This window comes from Nansenia antarctica (genome assembly GCF_963989245.1).
Source record: "Nansenia antarctica genome assembly, chromosome: 11".
NCBI lineage: Eukaryota > Metazoa > Chordata > Actinopteri > Argentiniformes > Microstomatidae > Nansenia > Nansenia antarctica.
The window spans coordinates 11,263,667-11,283,975 of record NC_137681.1 but is presented as its reverse complement, the minus strand read 5'-3'; the positions used below and the strand labels follow the sequence as shown (position 1 = coordinate 11,283,975).

At 45.0% G+C, this 20,309-nt stretch overlaps 2 protein-coding genes across 2 annotated transcripts in view; both read right to left on the bottom strand.

The window, feature by feature from the left end:
• med24 (mediator complex subunit 24) overlaps positions 1–7,505 on the bottom strand; it is a 30,032-nt gene extending 22,527 nt beyond the window's left edge. Inside the window, exons 1-13 of the mRNA XM_080541576.1 lie at positions 7,462–7,505; positions 6,732–6,863; positions 6,508–6,590; positions 6,322–6,360; positions 6,102–6,175; positions 5,465–5,688; positions 5,217–5,328; positions 4,707–4,857; positions 4,246–4,359; positions 2,470–2,529; positions 1,384–1,466; positions 490–576; positions 39–138 (exon numbers count right to left, since the gene is read on the bottom strand). Coding sequence (XP_080397702.1) covers positions 39–138; positions 490–576; positions 1,384–1,466; positions 2,470–2,529; positions 4,246–4,359; positions 4,707–4,857; positions 5,217–5,328; positions 5,465–5,688; positions 6,102–6,175; positions 6,322–6,360; positions 6,508–6,590; positions 6,732–6,861 — 1,257 coding nt within the window. The 5' untranslated portion in view covers positions 6,862–6,863; positions 7,462–7,505. The remainder of the gene's footprint in view (positions 1–38; positions 139–489; positions 577–1,383; positions 1,467–2,469; positions 2,530–4,245; positions 4,360–4,706; positions 4,858–5,216; positions 5,329–5,464; positions 5,689–6,101; positions 6,176–6,321; positions 6,361–6,507; positions 6,591–6,731; positions 6,864–7,461) is intronic.
• A 12,475-nt stretch (positions 7,506–19,980) lies between these two features.
• Positions 19,981–20,309, bottom strand: part of kcnj12a (potassium inwardly rectifying channel subfamily J member 12a) — a gene marked incomplete at both ends in the record, with an annotated part of 1,428 nt that continues 1,099 nt past the window's right edge. Inside the window, one exon of the mRNA XM_080542166.1 lies at positions 19,981–20,309. This exon is cut by the window's right edge and continues 1,099 nt beyond it. Coding sequence (XP_080398292.1) covers positions 19,981–20,309 — 329 coding nt within the window.

Below are 20,309 nucleotides of genomic sequence, written 5' to 3'. Positions count from 1 at the left end.
GTGTGTGTGTGTGTGTGTGTGTGTGTGTTTCAGGGTACCTTGAGGATATTGGTGACAGTAGGCTCTGCTCTCAGTATGAGGCCAGGGTTAGGCTGGATGTTGGCGTTCTCTGCAGTCCTCAGCCGTGGGGCGTACTCCCTATACTCAGAGAGAGAGAGAGAGATGGAGGGAGGGAGAGAGAAGGGGAGGGAGGAGAGAGAGAGAGAGAAGGGGAGGGAGGAGGGAGAGAGAAGGGGATGGAGGAGGGAGAGAACGCGAGGGAGAAGGAGCAACAGGATAGGATGGGATGGAATTGCACCCGTAGTGAAGGAGAGAGTGGGTGAAGTGAAAGAGGGTAGAGAAGGAGAGATCGAATGAAGGGTGTTAGTGCCAGGGTTGCGGAGCGGTGATGTCATGAACCCTGTGATGTCACGTGGGAGCGGCCAGGGTGTGTGTGTGTGTGTGTGTGTGTGTGTGTGTGTGTGTGCGTGTGTGCGTGGAGGAGCGTACCGTTTGGAGGTGAGGTTGGCAGTGTTGGGGTCGGAGAGCAGGCCCAGCTTGTTACACTCCTGCAGGAGCATGCTCAGACAGTCACAACTAGGAGAGGACAGGACACACAGGGGGCAGAGGGAGAGAAGTGTGTTAGATACCGTGAGCTGGTGTGTCGCCCATCACAGACACAGACTACGGACTAATTCTTTTTTATTTTTCGTTATTTTTTCTGAGTTTCTCAGTCCCACTCATATTTTTCTTTTTATTGTGATTTTTTTAGTAGAGATTTGACAGGAAGGATGGGTGAGAGAGAGAAGGGATGACATGCAGGATATGTCCGCGGCCGGAGTCGAACCGGGAACCCTGCGGTTACGTGGTCAACGCTTGGTCCGCTACGCCACCTAAGCGCCCCTACGGCCTAATTCTTGCCGACTAAACCGTATTTTCAGGGTCGGGTTTCCTGGACACAGATTAAGCCTGGTCCTAGACTAACTAACATTTTCAATTAAAAAAAAATCGGCATTTTAGTCTAGGACTAGGCTTAAACTCGGTCAAGGAAATGAGCTCTTAGGGCCGGTTTCAGAGACAAGGCTTAAGCCTAGTCCTGGACTAAATCACACTTTCAATGTAAAATCTCCATTGAAGATGTTTTTTAGTCTAGGATTAGGCTTAAGCCTTGTCTGTGAAACCGGCCCATAATGTTCCGGACGCAGATTAAATCTAATCCTAGACTTAATAACAACTTCAGTGGAGAGTCTCCATAGTTTAAACATGGTGTTTAGTCTAGGACTTGGCTTTATCTATATCTGGGAAAACGTACCTGTTACATCCTTGAGACATACCGTATGACCTGTCACAAGAGCTTTAAAAACACGCTTCATCTGTCTGTCTGTCTGTTCTGATATGACTTACTTGCATCTCTGATCGGCCTTGTCCAGTAAAGGAGTGAGCTTCAGCAGGAACTCGAAAGCAATGTTGACGTCCTCTGTGAAGTCCTGACGAGGGAGAGTCACCATGTTTTATACAGTCAGATAATAAGCCCAGCAGCCTTTTAATATCCCACTATAACATCAATATGTGTCACCAAGATGGTTGAGGAACCGTTCAGAAGGTATGAGAGAGAACAGTCTAGTACCTCCATCTCCCAGAACAGTTTAGAAGGTGTGGAAAAGAACAGTCTAGTACCTAGAGTTGTAAAGGGTCGAAAACGTCTGGTAAATTTCCTGAATCTTTACGGACATTTTTCATGGGAAGATAACACCACCACTAGTGTGCCCTTGAGTAAGGCAGTTAGCCCTCAGTTACTCCAGGGGGAATGTCCCTATAATTCTTAATTGTAAATCGCTTTGGATTAAAAGCGTCTGCTAAATGGCTAATTCTAATTCTAAGTTAAGCACAGGAATTTGGGGAATTTTTTCGGTTAGATTGATGGGATGCTATCGAGCACACACTACTATGTTATCTGAGCCAAGGACTACATGCTTTCTGGTAAGTTTTGATTACATGACCTTGGTGGGGTGAATATATTTTATATGACAGTATTTAAAAATGTTTTAAATTGAAAACAGTAGCCTACAGCAAAGTGTTTCAATAATGTTCTTTTCTGCTAGTTAGTTTTTGCTATCATGTGGATTTTCGCTTCCTTGAGCCTGCTGACTGAGGAGTGGTAATTCATCTGTTCCATTTTAAAACATAAAAAAAAAAATCTATTTAATTTAAATCATCCCATGTGAGGAGTCAACTAATTTAATTAAAGTTCAATTCGTAACAATCTTTTAAAATTATTATTATTATTATTTCTATTTAATAATTTGCAATTATGTCTACTTATGATAAGGTAAACGGTTTCTGTATTAATTAGCATATACTTCCGTTAATTCCCATATATTGCCCTTAATTCCCACAGAAAGTTTCCACCCATGAATATTCCCAAAAATGTGCAACCCTACTAGTACCTGCATCTTCCAGAACAGAGAAGGAAAGAGGACAGTCTAGTACCTGTATCTTCTCTCCCTGTGACTGTGGGTACTTCTTCAACCTGAGGAGAACCTGAGGGATCTAGGAGAGAGAGAGGGGAGTAGGAGAGGGGGGGAGGGAGGGGAGAGAGAGGGGGGGGGAGGGAGGGGAGAGAGAGTTAAATGTTGAACGTGGTAGATCTTAAGACGGTGGAAGCAATAGCGGCTGATCAGATAACAAAAGCCTGACTTCAGTTACAGTTTATACAGTGGTGTAGTCTAGTTTTTTCTAGTGGGTATACTGTGATTTTGCCCTCCCAGTCAGAGCGACACCTGTCCCGTAGCGACACCCCATAAGCACCACCACACTCACTTATGCATACAGTATGCATCTACACCGGTGTTTGCTGCCTTGGGGGGGGGGGGGGTGGCATGGACTGTACTTGTACATCAAGCTGCCTCACGCTACGGAAACAGGAGATAGGCTCCTGCCCCCTAAGGGCCGTTAGGCTCGAGAACCATCGGTTCTCAAGGCTACTTATGTGGTCTTGACTACATGTCCACTTTCTCACCTGGTTCTTGCTCTCTCTCTCTGGTGTGCTGACTCCATCCTGCTCTCTCTCCTTCTCTCCCTCTCTATCCTCCTCTCTCCCTCTTTTGCTGTCAACCAAAAGGCAAACATAACAACCAGAGTATTTATAATTTAATAAGAGGTATAAATTGAATTCATATCAAATCATAACATCATTCTAATTTAATATTGGGTTGCTGTGGGCAATGCAGTCAGATACTGTCTTTACTTACTCTCTCACCTGTAAGAAAATCGTATGTCCAACTACGGTTTGTTCCAATGCTTCAATCCACTGTCCATGTACTGTAAATATACCATTATGGTATTACCATAAAGCCCAATTCTAGCAGAATAAGAAAGATAGTATATCTACTTTAAGTAAAATAATAAAGTGCATCCAGTTAGCTCTTTAGCTGGCATGTGTGCAGCAGACTAGCTCATCTCATCACCTCTGAGCTAGCTAGCTTGCTTGCTAGTTATTTGACACTATTATTCACACCATGAAACTATAATCAGACACTTTCTAATCACAATAATAACGACTAATTTGAAGTTACCAACCTTCTCTGTCAGAACACAGTAATTATATTTGCTAACGTTTCAACTTGCTTACTTTCTTCTACAGAGCTTTCACCCTGCAAAAACTCTCTCGCGTCGCACGCGCACACAAAACAAAAACAAAAACCATTCTCCAGCGGCACGAAGCTGTGTGTGGAGGTCTGACCCGCCCGCGAATTTGCGAAACCTAGGATGGTAAGGGGAGGCAGGGCAATACCGCTACCTGATTGGTTGGTGAAGCACTCCCTCATTGACTGGCGAGACTCGTGCCCTGCCTCCCCCTACCATCCTAGGTTTCGCAAATTCGCGGCCCGCCCACCCCAAGGCTCTGTAGGGGAAATACTGAGACTAGCATTCTGAACGACTGGTTATGCGATAACAAACATGTCAGAAAGTTCGAAGTAAGTGCTTCGTAACACAGACGGGGTGAATGTTATGAATGAAAGTGAAAGTTCTGACACAAAACGCCGTTACGTATCCTCGCGCATTTTTTAGTCGGTATACGCAAATCCTTGTCCTTTCCTAGTGGGTATACGGCGTAGTCCTGCGTATCACGTAGACTACACCACTGAGTTTATAGAAGGAGAGACACCCGCACACTGTCAGAAACATGGACAAAATGGAGGAAGCTCAGATGCAAAAGTATGCTATGTGTCTGACACTGACATTCCTGTGAGTCTTGAGACAAACCTTTAGGAAGGTGAAGGCGGTCCATTTGAGTTCCTCTGTCCCCTCTGGAGACTCGATGAGACCCGTGAAACAGGCCTTCCAGATCTCCAGCACAAAGAGAGGGGCAGGGATACGCTACAGAGGAGGGAGAAAGAGAGGATCACATGTAAAGGGATAAAGAAACTGAAACTCACAGCAGTCCACACGCTCGAGGTAGTAAAAATGCTGCGTGGATATACAGTACCAGTCAAAAGTTTGGACACCCTTTCCCATTCAATTGACATAATCGACACAATAACTTCTAAGTCGAGATATAGCCCTCGTACCACGAGGGTGTCCTGGTCTCCTGGTGTAATGGTTTCCGTCTGTGGCATCAATGCGAGAGGTCCCTCGGTTCAAAACCGTTACATAAGCGGCACAGAAGTAAAAGCTTGAAGTAGCTGGCACGACACTCGGCTCATCGACCACAGCCAATGGCTCACCTGCATCCTCTTGATCATCATGAGCTGCTCGACCAATGGCTGCGTCTCCCCAGTGAGGTTCATGGTGCCTTCTAGCATGATGAAGGCGTGGACAGAAGGGAAGGCCGTGTGGAGGGGGGGGTCGCTCTGGACTGACAGCATCAGAGGAATACTGGAGGAGGGAGGGAGGGAGGGAGGGAGGGAGGCAGAGGAACATCTCAACTAGATGTGTGTTTCACTACAGCCCAGTGGAGGCAGAGATTGGCTCATAACACATGAAATAGAGTGAGGAATGGTATCAAACAGCCTGTCAGATTTCTACCTCCACTGCTTCAGCCATATGCCAATGGAAACCATTCTTTTATCTATGCTAAGCTAAGAACACTCTGATTATACATGTCTACTTCTGTTGTACTGTTTAAATATATGGCATACATATATTATCAAACCCACAATCTAAGCGTTGCTCAACCAACTGAAGAAAGGAGAAATAACGGTAATACATAAATAAATATATCTGGCCATTCTCACCCCTTCACCAATGAGACACACTCCTCCAGCTGGCTCCTAAGCGTCTGATTGGTCAGGGTGCTGAGGTTCTCTGTCAGTTTCAGCAACGCTTGCTCCACATTGGTCCAGGAGCCTTGTGACATAAACAGGAGAAACAGAGACTCCGGGTGAATTGACAACACACACACACACACACACACACACGCACACGCACACGCACACGCACACACCCCCCCCCCCACCAAGAAAACAGCCCCCACTCCACCCACCTATTTCCTCCAGGCGTGCGATGTGAACCAGTGCTCTGTTCTTGGTGCTGGTCATGAGGCCGTGCAGCCTGTCCTGACAGGCCCTCAGACTGCCCTCCGTGCCCGGTGACGGTCCCAGCTCCCTCAGGCGCTCACAGTAGCTGGCACAGCCGTGCAGCAGCCACACCACCACCCCCTGCAGGGCCCGGCACAGCCCGATGCACTCCTCCGTCTTCCCATGGCAGCTGCACAGAGGGGAGGGTGGAGGGGACGGGGTTTTTGAGTTAGTCAAGACAGTGACATTTGTTCATTGTTATGGATAATTGAACCTCTAAAAATGCATCTCTCTCTCTTTTTTTCTTTTTCAATTTTAAAGCCTTCAGTCAGAAAACTCTTCCAATTTGTAGCTATCATATTTCATGACAAATAACAAAAGGCGGGAGTACTCATTGTCTTCATAATCTGGCCCATGCCCTGCTGACATGACATGCTTACTTTCCTGTTTGTCTTCACTGTATCTGTCCACTAAAATGAAAAATATGAGTGGGATTGCCCCAAAATAACTTAAAAAAACGACAACAAAAAAACTAGCTAATTTAATGAACGGACCACTAGACATTCTGGGCTTGGCCACAACAAGCACAAGTTTAGCCCGTACCTGAGACGATGGGTGAACATGTCCATGATCTCCAACACAGACTTGACACAGAGCTCCCTGGAGAAGTCATCAAACTGAGGGACAAACACACACACACACGTTGATAACGTTTACCCGACATCTGCTGAAGATCCGCATGTCAAGTAGAGTATCAGAAATGCAGTTATTTTATATCATGCGACGATTGGCAAGAGTGATGCAACAATGATGTCACACTCACCTTGCTGATGGCTGTGAGTACACTGGAGTATGACACCATCTGAGGGGGAGAGAATGAATGTCATGAATAACTATATACTGTATAACAATGTATATCCAGTGGCAAACATTTAAGGGTTGTGTATCAGAGGAGGTGTGTGTGCGTGTGCGTGTGTGTAATAGATTACTATTAGGGTTAATTCCTTACCTGGGAGCTGATAGCATACTTCAGGTAGGACAAGATCAGTGGGTTGGGAGAAGGGCCGATCATTGCCTGCTCCATAAGAGCCTCTACAATAACAGAAACACACACACACACAGTCCAACGCGTGTCATCACCCTGATCTTATGCCTTCATGTATTATTATTCGCACAATGGCCAGAGCTAATCCTATCCTAACTGTTACAGTTTGTCAATTGGTCGTCACTGACCTGCTAGGTTGGGGTAGTCCCATGTGGCCTCCTTGGAGAAATTCTTCTTGATGTTGATAGCCCACTGGTAATCACTCCAGCGCTCCTTCCAGGCCTGCAAGATGGCTTGTTTCAGGTTGACCACCTTCATAGCTGCTGACCAGACAAATTAAGCAGAGTAACGTTAACGAAGCCTCGTTGCCAGTGTGAAGTTACATTGCAGAAGGGCGACACACACAGACACACACACACCATATCACTCACTCACAGACACACACACACACACCCCCCCCCCCCCCCACACACACAGACAGACACAGAGACACACACACACACACACACACACCATATCACTCACACACACCCCCCCCCCACACACACACACACACACACACACACACACAGACAGACAGACAGACAGACAGACAGACAGACAGACAGACAGACACACACACACTCACAGAGAGAGAGAGAGAACATAACAACACCTGCATACGAGCGCGGCTCATAACTTTCTCAAAGCATTTTATACACCGAATAAAACAATCACTATTTCACAACGATGCAGCTACTTAATGCACCATATGTAACATCTGATGTATGAATGGACATGCTGGCTAGCAGATTCCCCAGCAAGTCAGCTAATGTGGCTAATGGGTAACAGAGAGATGTGAGTGATGGAGGCTGGCCACCTGAATGTACACGCTAACACACCTAACTATAAACACGGATTAGCGAAACAATGACTAACCTGAAATGTCTGTAGAATCTTTAGAATTAAAAAGATAATTGTAGCCTAAATCATCAGTATCCAGACGAGCGAGCCATCAGATCGCCATCTTTGCGTTTTGAACTTCGTAACCGTTGATTGGACGAAAAGACAGGACTCAGTGTCCATCACGTCCATTGGTGGGTTCATCGTGTCCGATTGTGTGTAATGCCATCGCTCTGGCCACTAGATGTCGCTACCTACCTGCATACTTTATCATTCATTGGCTTCCCTTTCTCAACATTGTCTGAGAGCTTGTGGTGAATAAGGTAGCCAGCCTGCCTACTCTCTCTAAAACCTGGCCCAAGGTTTTTAAATATGCATTTCTGGTTGAGAGTGAGAAAGGTATGTGATGTTGGTATCTTTTAGAAACCTCAAAGGAAAGTCATTGTGAAGTTACCTAAAACACTGTGTTTGATGCTGTGTCAAGACAAACACAATGGTACAGTGCATCCTCTTTCTACCTCCACCTGCCTCCACTGGACTGTAGCATCGCACATGTGTTTGATGTTAATGTTAATGTTAATGTTAATTTTATTTATAATGTGCCCCCCATCCAACTTTTACATCGGCCCGGGGCGCAGATACCATTCACTATTCCGTTCCATGCATTACAAGGAGCTCGTCCTCCAATTTCTACCACCACCAGCCTCCCCTGGTAGTGAATGACACGTGGGAGAGAATGGGATGCTTATGTAACCTCTCGCCATTTATTTTTTAGGGGTTCTCAGTGAAGTCCTTGTCTGCAGAGATGCGGCGCCCTGTCAGTGGGCCTCTCCAGTTTCACCTGCCCTGGCAGCCAGTCGAGATGTCCTCCCGTGGTCCCAGAGACGTAGACGCCAGGGTGCTCTCTCAATGTGACTCGCTTTAGTGGCCTCGGAGGTGACTGACTGTAGAAAACATTTCAGTGTAGGTAGAGTGTACTGTAGGTAGTGTTGTTGTTGTTGTTGTTGTTGTTGTTGTTGTTGTTGTTGTAATAGTAATAGTAATAGAATACTCTCAAACTACACAGTAGAACCTACCATTTTGTAGATTCTTATTTCAACCTACCCTTAAGTCTTATAACTATTCTGCTTCCTATCAATTCTCTTTCACTCACTGGCGGACTCAGAGGGGGGCAGGGGGGGGCGACCGCCCCTCCTAGTGCCCCCACGGTTGAAAAACGTCTGTCTTAAGTGCCCTTTTGAGTGGCAAAATGAGAGGATTTGCCCTATTGGCTGACCTTCCAATGGTCTAAACTTGACCATGTGCACTGATGGGGTCCCATGTTGTGCAGTAGGTGCCCTTTTTTTCTTTTCACCCCTGCCCCTCAAACAGCCTGAGTCCACCACTGCTTTCACTGTTGCTCTGCGAATCCCCATCATGACTCCCTCACAGTGTCTGTTCTGAAAAAGGACCGTCGCATCCAACTGAGGTGTGCTGTGTAATGCAGTGGAGGTAGAAATCAGAGGACGGCCTCGTTGTAATGCAAGGGATGGAATGAGGAATGCTATCAAACACACACAATCTTATCATTCCATGCATTACAATCAGCCCATCCTCCCCCACATCTACCTCCACCAGCCTCCCCTCCAAGGTAGGTGTGCTGTGTAATGCAACCTCCCTGGGTTTGTTGTGTCCTAGCAGAGGACACCCTCTCACACCACCACTACCACCACCACCACCACCACCACCACCACCACCACCACCACCACCATACGCCTTCTTCAGCCAGCCCGCCTTTGTGTGTGATCGTCCTGCTCCAAGACCCTCTCGACAATGGTCCCCATTCTCCCTGACACAGGACACTTTGTCTCTTGGCAGGGATGGGGGGCATGGTGATGTCAGGGAGAGAGAGAGAGATAGTCCTGTAGGCCATAGTCCTGCTGACATGGAGGTGGAGGGATGGAGGGAGAGCGACCCCATCCTCCCTCTCTCTCTCTCTCTCTCTCTCTCTCTCTCTCTCTCTCACTCTCTCTATCATCACCGCAAGGTCCACCGCGGTCCATCAGGAGAGAGTGGCGATGGATGTCAGAACAATCCCAGACAGACTGACCAAAGAAAGAGCTTCTAAAATCCTTTTAGAAAGAGCTGCAGATCTGTTCTCATGACTTCACCGACTTCACTAGACTTCACTGAGCTGAGAGAGAGAGAGAGCGAGAGAGAGAGAGAGAGAGAGAGAGAGAGAGAGAGAGAGCGGTAGTTAAACCATTGATACTGTATCCTACTGTGATCCAGATGGCTTACGCTTCCAACTCGAGGAGAAATGGATGAAGTCACCACGCTTAAAAAAACAACAACACAACCTCTCGATAAATAATGTACAAGATACACGTTTATTCATGAAGACCTTTGACGGACTACAGTAGATAATGGCCATTCATCAGGACTGAAAACATTGCAACTGATAGTGTGAGGTCTGGGTTTCTTACAGTGCCAAGTTCCACGCCTTGTCTTTTCTTTTCTCTCTATCTCTCACACACACACTGGCAGGCATAGACAGCTCTCTCTCTCTCTCTCACTCTCTCTCTCTCTCTCACTCTCTCTCTCTCTCTCTCTCTCTCACTCTCTCTCTCTCTCTCTCTTTCTCTCTCTCTCATTTGTACACACACACACACCCACACACACACACTCACACACACACACACACACACACACACACACACACACGCACGCACACACACACACACACACACACACACACACACACACACGCACACCACCAACCCCACACACAGCCCAGCCCGTTGGGGTGCAGTGAGGTAATTATCCAGGGTAGAGAGCAAGGGAAATGAGTGCGCCTCTCTCGTGTCCCCTCAGGTCATCCTGGGCTCCACCTTCCTCATTGTTGTGCCATGAATCAGGAAGACGTTCACTACAGCTCCAGGTGGTCCAGGCAGAGAGGAAGAGATAGAGTGTGGTAGGGTGTTAAAGGGAGAGAGGAAGGGAGGGAGAGGGCGAAGTGGAGCAGGCAGCAGGTGAGGCTGGTGTACATACAGTAAACCTGCATCCAAGATGGATGATTGGTGATCTTATACCAAAAAAGCATCACCTCAGTCTTCAAATTCTCTATCCAGCCCCAACACCACATCAAGGGAGGCTGGCAGAGGTAGAAATCGGAGGACGGCCTCATTGTAATGCATGGACATAGGTTTGATACCATTCCTCATTCCATACCATGCATTGCAAAGAGCCCGTCCTTTGATTTCTACCTCTGCCAGCCTCCCCTGACGTGGTGTTGGGGCTGGATAGAGAATTTGTAGACTGAGATGGTGCTTTTTGCAGGCTTACTGTATGTACTTACAACTTGTTGATGTTACAGTATGAATGTCAAGAGATAAAATAACCTGTATACAATGCAGTATGTCTAGGGCCTGTATTGATTATAATCTCCATTGCTTTGTGACCTAAAAGGTGCTGGATTTGCTGTAAAGGAATTTCCTCCCCTCACAACAGAACTAGCCTGGTTCGACCTCAACGACTTTAGAGTCAAAAGTCTCGATCACTGAGGGCCATTATTAGTGTAACTAATACAGAGTAGAGAGAGACGGGGGGAGAGAGAGAAAAAGAGGAGGAGAGAGGGAGGGAGAGAGCAGGGGGTGGGGCAGGGAGAGAGAGGGGGAGGGAGAGGGAGGGATAGAGAGTGGGCCAGGGAGGGAGAGAGAGTGGAAGAAAGAGAGAGAGAGAGGGAGGGGAAGGGGAAGGGGCGGGAGGGGGGAGGGCTCAGCTCAGCTTGATGCTGCAGTGCTTATTATAGCCCCTTCAACACGACTGGCCATCGTTTTACTGTCAGTGAATGCCACTGCCACAGGGAGCCGGCTGTAGGTCCTCTCATTAACTGTACTGGGCCTGGCTGGCTCCCTGGTGGCACGGCTGGGCGACGGGCTCCTTTTCATCGATCTTTCCTTCATTTCCACTGATGAATCCCATTGATATGAAACATCTCTCCTGTGCCAGGTAGACCTGTTCATCCGTACTGGATACCCTCTCGTTACAATACGCAGCAGCTTCTCTGGGTGTGGCCCTGTATCCAGAAACTAGGCCTAGCCCCTACATCCTACATCTTACATCCTACACCCTAGCCCCTACATCCTACACCCTACACCCTACTCCCTACATCCTACACCCTACACCCTACAGCCTAGCCCCTACATCCTACACCCTAAACCCTACATCCTACATCCTACAACCTACACCCTACACCCTAGCCCCTACATCCTACACCCTATACCCTATACACTAGCCCCTACATCCTATACCCTACACCCTAACCCCTACATCATACACCCTAGCCCCTACAAACTACACCATACACCCTGATAGGCTAGGTGGAATCTTTCTTGTCCCATTTCCTACAGATATAATAATAATAATTATCTACACAAGAGTCTGGGGGGGCATAGGTGGTAGGGGGTAGGTGGTAGGTTGTCGGGGCTAGGGGGTAGGGGGTAGGTTGTAGTGCCTACTGTCTAAGGAGTAGGGGCGAGTGTCTAGGGTCTAGCGTCTAGGTTGTGGTGTCTACGGTGTAGGGTGAAGGGGCTAGTGTCTATGGTGTAGTGTCTATATTGTAGGGGATAGTGTCTAGGGTGAAGGGGCTAGTGTCTAGGTTGTAGTGTCTAGGGTGTAGGGTCTAGCGTCTTGGTTGTAGTGTCTAGGATCTAGGGTCTAGCGTCTAGGTTGTGGTGTCTACGGTGTAGGGTGAAGGGGCTATGGTGTAGTGTCTATATTGTAGGGGATAGTGTCTAGGGTGAAGGGGCTAGTGTAGCGTGTAGAGTGGAGAGGTTGTTTCTGAACAGAGCCATAGTGTGTGTTTGTTGTTTGATAGCATGTGAGACACAGCCCCCAGCTGGATGGGGGATGTCAGGAGATCATGGTGACGAGAGCCACAGAAGGGGGCGCTCCCGAGAGACCCCCGAGTGTCATCGTCACTCTCTCTCAAACTGAGCGGAATGTCAAGATGCTCTGAGACAAACACTAATCAAAATTGTGTGAAAGGAGAAACCTAAAAATGTTCTTTAAAACCCCCCCCCCCCCCCCCTCCCCCCTTAGGGAGAGACTAAAACTGACTTTAAAAAATAGGGGGTAAAATATCTATATAAATGGGGTATGCCGTGGCCAGGTACACATGAAGGTGAACTTGTCCCTGTATCTGGGACATGAAATGTGAAGTGCATACTATGTAGTTTGCAGTTATTTAGTAAGCAGTATGCAGCCTCCGTGTTGGGTTTGGGTAGTGTCTATGGGTGGTTGGTTCGCCAGCTGTGGTCTCCTTCTCCCTGGCCAACGCAGCGTTGAGGGTCAGAGCAGCCTCCATATGGTGGGGGGGGGGGGGGGGGGCGGAGGGGCAGGCTTTCCAATGGTTGTCTAATTAATAGGTTTGATTTACAGAGAGGGAGTGTGGCTTTGGTGTGAAGGGAAAAAGCCAGAGCTGCAGCCAGTCGCACACACACACACACACGCACACACACACACACACACACACACTCACACTCACACACGCACACACACACACGCACACACGCACAGACACACACACACACACACACACACACACACACACGCGCACACACACACACACACACACACACACACACACGCACACACACATGCACACGTACATGCACACACACACAGCCTAGGGGCCTCAGACTGCTGCTAATAGACTATTATTGAATTTCAGTGTGTTCTGCCAGAGGTGTAAGGGGTAGGTAGGAACCTGCTGTTACCGGGAGGAAATAGCTAGTGTAGCTTTCACACATTTTTATGTGTTTCACTTTTTTTGTAAGTCAATACTGAGAAACACAAAACACCTACAGGTACAACCTTGGTTCCCCTTGTAATATTCTGCTATATTGAGTTTGTGTATATTGTACTCAATGTGTATGTGTGTGTGTGTGTGTGTGTGTGTGTGTGTGTGTGCGTGTGTGTGTGTGTGTGTGTGTACTGTAAGTAGAATGGACATAGTGTGTCAATAGAGTAACCGAGTTGAAACAGGGATATGTAGTTCCCCTGAACATTCTTGTTCGAGTTTTAACATGCAACCCATCTGTGCTTTATTCACCCATGCAACGATGAATCTGTTTAATCAACCTTTTATTAGATGAGACCCAGTCATAGTGTTAAATCAGAGGAGGCTGGTGGAGGTAGAAGAGTATGGGCTCATTATAATGCATGGAATGGCATGAGGAATGGTATCAAACTAGGCCGTCCTCTGATTTCTACCTCCACCAGCCTCCGCTGTGTAAACCTATCTATTGAATGCTATTCTATTCTATCCATTCTATCTTTATGACTGGTGCCCAGTGGCATGTGTCTCTGACCTCACGCCTACAAGATTAAAGTGCATCTTCTCAGTTGCAGAACAGATTATCTTGTCGCTATCTCGCGCCACTGTACCATTTTCGCAAAAACACTTGTTAATCCATGTTATAGCATCGCCCCCCCTCAACTCTGAACTCTGAACTTTGAACCCACTTCATGGGACATGATATTACAGCTATTGAAAAAAAACTGTGGTTGCTATTAGCCTAGTCGCTTGTTATTGATTATAATGTGAGCCATTTTGGCTCTGTGGGATTTCCTATTGCACATGGCCTCACTGACTACAGGCCTGTCCTCATGCAACTAGCACCGTATGTACTCATTAACTGTTGAGCACTAGTAATCCTAGAGCAGGACTACGTGTGACCCTACGTGTGACCCTTAATGTAAGCCTCCTATACTGAATACACCACCATCCCAGCCCCATGACGTAACACTGAGAAAATGAGAAAATGTCTAGCCTCTGTGATCCCAGCGTTACTCTGTCACACACATACACACGCACACACACACACACACATACACACACACTTGCGGGCGCACATACTGTATATGTGCGCACGTACACACACACACACACACTAATCCTGCATCTGTCACTCACCCCGAGGTTGACTTAATCACTACCAACTCAATTATTTACAAGATCTGATATCCAGTGAGCTTCTCCTGCGAGAGTAGAGGATTATTCATCGCTGGGCAAAAACGTGTTTAATGACACCAGTGACATCATAGTAGCTGGTGACTCAGCATGGTTGTCACGCTCACCTGACTCACGTCTGGCCTGGACTCCACAGTGTGCCGTGTTACGACGATATACTGTATATGGGTAATAGAATCTGAAATCATGCCTATATTATTTTACAGCAACAGAAACATTATTTTCCCAATTTTTAGGATGTAGACTAATGATGATTCACTCTCACCTTTCTCTTTCTCTCTCTCTCTCTCTCTCTCTCTCTCTCTCTCTCTCCCTCTCTCTCTCTCTCTCTCTCTCTCTTTCTCTCTCTCTCTCTCTCTCTCTCTCTGTGTGTCTGTCTCTCTCTCTCTCTCTCTCTCTCTCTCTCTCTCTCTCTCTCTGTGTGTCTGTCTATCTCTTTCTATCTATCTCTGTGTGTCTCTCTTTTCCGTGTGTTGGTGCACATTTTCTGTGTGTGTGTGTGTGTGTGTGTGTGTATGTGTGTGTGTGTGTGTGTGTGTGTGTGTGTGTGTGTGTGTGTCCCTCCCTCCGCTGTTGATCTCTGTACGTCTGTCTCTGGCCCTCTAGTCCTGGTCTCTGTCTCCCGGGGTCTGAGGGCCCCCTGGGCGTGTTTCAATCTGATTTATTGATAAGCTTCCCCAAGTAATTGGCTGGAGACCAGGGAGGGTCTTCCCACTGTGATCCCCAGATGATCAATCACATTCATCATGATACATTGATTGATTGAGGATTATACAACATCTTGAGAACTATGAAACGGACACAATCTATCACAAAATAAATACTTACGGCATTGTTTTCCTTTCACTAATGTTGTTTGGTTTAGTAACTGTTGCATAAAAGTAATAAGCCACTCAAGTCTAACAACGGCCCTGAGCTGTGACTTTATTCAAGCACGTGCCTTATTGCTGGTAAGGACGTTTATAAGAAGAATTGTAGGGAGCAACAGAATGGTAACATTCATTCATAGATCACTAGTATTTGGATAAGACTCTATAGGCCTAGAATTCATAATATGGTTCAGTGATGATCCCAGAGAGCAACAACAAGTAAGCAAAATGAACAAAGTAGGTCCCAAAACAGATTTATTTTACAATTATGTTTTAATTGAATAATTTAATTGACTTTGCATTATCCATTGAAATAAAAGGCCCAGTAGACGGATAGATGTCCTTATCTGAGCGTAGGAAGACTTCTACAGAGGTCAAAGGTGATTCGATCATCCCTTTAAGAGAAATATCTGTTTAATCATAAGCTTCTGTGCTAAAATAAAACAACAAATCAAATCATTGATATTGAAACCGAGACAAGAATTACATTTTTGCCTCCTGTTTGTGATTTCCTCAGATTTCATTTTTTTGCTGGTACAAAAATGGATAAATATTGATTATTTTTGTTGTTCTACTGTATCTCAAGGAAAAACTGAAATATTAAAAAGAACTTAATATAAAAATAGATGTGTGTTGATTTGTGTATATATTTAGCATTTACCTTATATATATATTTTGTCTACGTCTTTGTGTACCTTTGGTACGTGTTTTTACAGTAGCTAGTGCATTTCCTGTTTCTATGGGGGTCAGGTTGGGTAACATCAAAACTGAAATCATCTTTAATTTGAAATAAAACATAAAAACAAGAAGGCATGATGGAACCAGAGCCACAGGTACTGACGTAGAGATGTATACATAGAATTAGAATTATAAGTCATTCATTAGAATTCGCTCATTAGAATCAGAATTCAATCATTAGAATTCAAATTCATTAGAATCTTTGTAATTCATGTATACATACTGTAGGGCTCTGGGCGGAGATATGCATTCCGTTGATGCAGCATAGAAGCTGATGATGCTTTTACCATGGTAACCACCGAAACGTTGTTAATACAGGTACAAAGGTTTCATACACTGGGGTACCAGAGCCTTCGCAGAAGGCAATGAGCATAACAAAGTTCAGGATTGGGACAAAATAGGCTTCATTCATAATAATCCAAAAATCTCTGTAATGTATGTACAGTAACAGTCAAACGTTTGGACACACTTCCCCATTCAAGTGACAGTGTGTCCAAACGTTTGACTGGTACTGTATGTCAGGGGAAGCTGGTGGCAATGCATGGAATGCAGTGAGTAATAGTGTGAAACATGAGTTTGATACTATTCCTCATTCCATTCAATATATTACAATGAGCCTGCCCTCCGATTTCTACCACCAGCCTACCCTGATGTATACTGTATATCCTAAAGGTAAAAAAAAAAGAAAGAAAAGAAAGCAACACATTATCTAGAATGATTTAGAGCAAAGCATACCCCTGGAATAGAAGGAGCACAAGGAGAGATCAGTCATTGAGCCAGCTGAAACACCATTCATGGTCCCGCTCTGTTTTCTTGTGCTGTCTTTTAGTTCTACACCTCACAGAGACTTCACAGAGAATTCCTCCCCTGGTCTTATAAATAAGGGCAGTGATTTTGGTACGAGAGGAAAAAAGTCATTTGTTAGGGGACATAAACTTCAACATTTCCATTAAGAAAATAGAAGATTCCTACTGATATATGTCATGACACAGCATATACATTGTGTGCTTTTTCATAGAGCAATGATTTATGGGAAGGCATAAGTTCAAGGTATAGATTTTCAGAATATGCTACTATTAGTCATGCCAAAGTTTAAGATTTGTTTGTCATGCGCTTCACCTAAGTAGATACCGATAAATAACTAAATAGTTCATCTATTGTAACTAACATAAAAATAATCTCTTCAGATACTGCAAAATATGATGATTCATTTGGTTTGAATTTAGGAAGATTTTTTGTTTACCTTGACTTCACGGGACACTGGTGGAGGTAGAAATCGGAGGACGGCCTCATTGTAATGCATGGGACGAAATGAGGAATGGTACCATTTTATCCCTATTTTATTACAATGAGACTGTCCTCCGATTTCTACCTCCACCAGCCTCCTCTGCTTGACTTGGAGAACAATAGTAGCCTACAGTTTTTGGTACCATGAAGTGTTCCATAGATTCAATATATCTTAGCCTTGCATTCTGACTAAACATCGGTTACGTTTAGTTTATCATTGGAAGGTGCTTTTCATTAGTATTTATTGCTTAGATCAGGGTTGTGGTCAGTTCAATTTGAATCAATTCAGGAAGTAAGATGAAACTACAATTCAATGATCACAAATAATAATTTATTTGTCAACAAACTGAACAAATAGAAGCTCATTCTCGGTTTTTTCCCCATTTTAAAAAATTTAAATCACTTCCTGAATTGACTGAATTGAAAAGGAATTGACCCCAACAATCCTGTTTTAAATGCTGGCTATCCACCTTGTTCTGCACAATGGGGCTTTTGCTTCTAAGAGTGGGGGGGGCCTTTTCCGCATGCCATGATGCACTCTTAGAAAAAAAGGTGCTTCCTAGAACCATAAAGGGTTCTTGGCTTTCTCTGTCGGAGAAACATTTGAATAACCCATTTGGGTTCCCATCTTTTCTATATAAGCCTTCTCGGGTTTCCCCACCTCTCCCGCACTTATTTTAGTACAAATGTAGCATTTTGATTTAACCAACCTGTTTGTGTGCTAAATAAATAGATAAATAAATAATTGACACTTTCCACAGAGGGTTCTAAATGGAACCCAGGGTTTCAAAGAGTTCCCTTACAGAGTGTAAGTAAGTAGTTGCGATAGTGATAGTGGTGTGGTTTTAATTGTGTGGCCATATTTCAGAAAAAGTAAGAGATGTTGAATCCCTCCCTTTGAAAGAGGGGAGCTGATGAGCTTCTGTATTGTTGTACTGTCCCACATGCATATCCTGGCTAGATGCTAATAGCTATTACGAAAGGGTTGATGACAGCTTCTGGACAAAACAAAACTTAATCTCTCATAACACATATTCATTTAGCTGGTAAAAGTAAAGTCCCGTTCTGTCTGCATGCATCTCATACTGTTGTATATTATAATTTGCAAAATAACTGATAAGTCATTAATATAAATGTGGTTCTCATTTTCTATCAAAATAGATTTAATAACTACAATAAATGTTCTCTTTACTCCAAGGGGAACCTTTTACACATAGTGAATATACAGTATAAATGAAGGCCCTCAATTCACACAGCACTTTCAATTCAGGCTGTTACAAAACCTGGTTACTTTATAGAATTACGCAATCATGACGATAATTCATGATTACGTCATCACATCCTCCACAGAACTCCACTGAGCTTCTGTCCCCTGATAAGATAACATTAACAATGTGCATAGATTTGTTTTAAAGAGAACAATAAATAATGAGCCTAGATGGCCTATAGTAAAGACCTATCTTCAAATAGTTTTGGAAATCATTTAAAATACGTGTCTGTGCTTTATTGTGTTTGCCTGGTGCAGTTGAACCAATGGCCTAGTCCCAAAAGTTCTAATCCCGCCCATCTGACATTCCAGGCAAGCTCATGCAAACACTGAAAGTATTTAGAAAGGATTTCAAATACTATTTGACCCAGCTCTGCTGTAGTGACATTGTCCCCAACCAAATAATTAATATGGTGATGTTATAAGCAAGGGGTATCAAGATCAAGATGATAGATGCTGGGTGGGAACCTAGGGATGACCACATCCTTAACCCTAACCCTGAACCTTCAATGGAGGGACCCTACCCTTAACCCTAACCCTGACCCTTAACCCTAATCCTGACCCTTCAATGGAGGGACGTCAGAGTCAGGCCTTCCCAACGATCCCAGTTAGCATTTACCTTATCAAGATTACTCTCAAGATTATTCTCTCATTAGTGCAAGTGGTTTATCACAACTGTTTACAAAAGAATGGATTTGATGTATCATCACATTGATATTAAATCCAGGTTGAATGGCTCGTGGTGTGATGTTTTAGTACGGCTCATTGCCCCTGAATGTTGCAGTGCACTTCTAAAGGAATTTTCATGTGTCATTAATTTTAACTCGGCTCCAGCGATTACGAATTCCAGCATTGTGGGGAGCTTATAGGAAGCTTCTATTCTGTTACACTATCATTTGTGCCACAGAGATCAAAGCTGAAACAGCAACAGAAAAAAAAAGCTTTTGAAGATGTTGTTTTTCGAGAAAAAATTATACTCCACACGAAACATAACTTATCTAAGCAGTATATTTACACCTAAGATTTGATTATTAGGTCTTGTCATTATAGCTGTTGGATGCAACTCAAATGACCATTTAATGAAAAAAAAAAAAAGATTCAAGTTTCCATGAAGGAAGAAGGTCCCTTTCTGGCCTTTTCCTGGTGTAGTGGACATTCTTTACCACAGTTTAGTCAGCTGTGAGTACTGCGTTTCACTGCTCTTTCAAACAGTGTCCATCTTTCCCTTTCTCTGTCCTCCTCCTCTTCTTCTAGTTCCTCTCCTCTGTCACAGTAGTCAGCTTTTCCTATGGCACTTTGCATTGTTCTGCATTTTTACCCTTGGAAAGAAAAAACACATTATCAAAAGTTTGACCCCGACAAAGGTCAAAGGTTAGAGGTCATATCTCTGACTCCCTCCTGTAAGACCTTTGGTCCAGTCCCCTGGTCGGAACCTGTAGCCTATCAAAGTTGTGCCGACTGTTCCGGTCGGGACTCATGCTGGACAGTGGTACTCTGCCACCACCACCGCCGCCCCCCATCCCTACCCCCACCACCCCCACCTCCTCCTCCTCCTCCTCGTCTCGGCTGATGAAGGCCAGTTCGTTCTCGTAGCAGAAGGTGTTGGAGCCGGGCACGAGGAACTTGTTCTCTAGCATGTCCTTGGCACTGCAGCGCGGGGTGGACGGCACGTCATAGGTCTTGTGGAAGTGAGAGTAATCCACCTTGT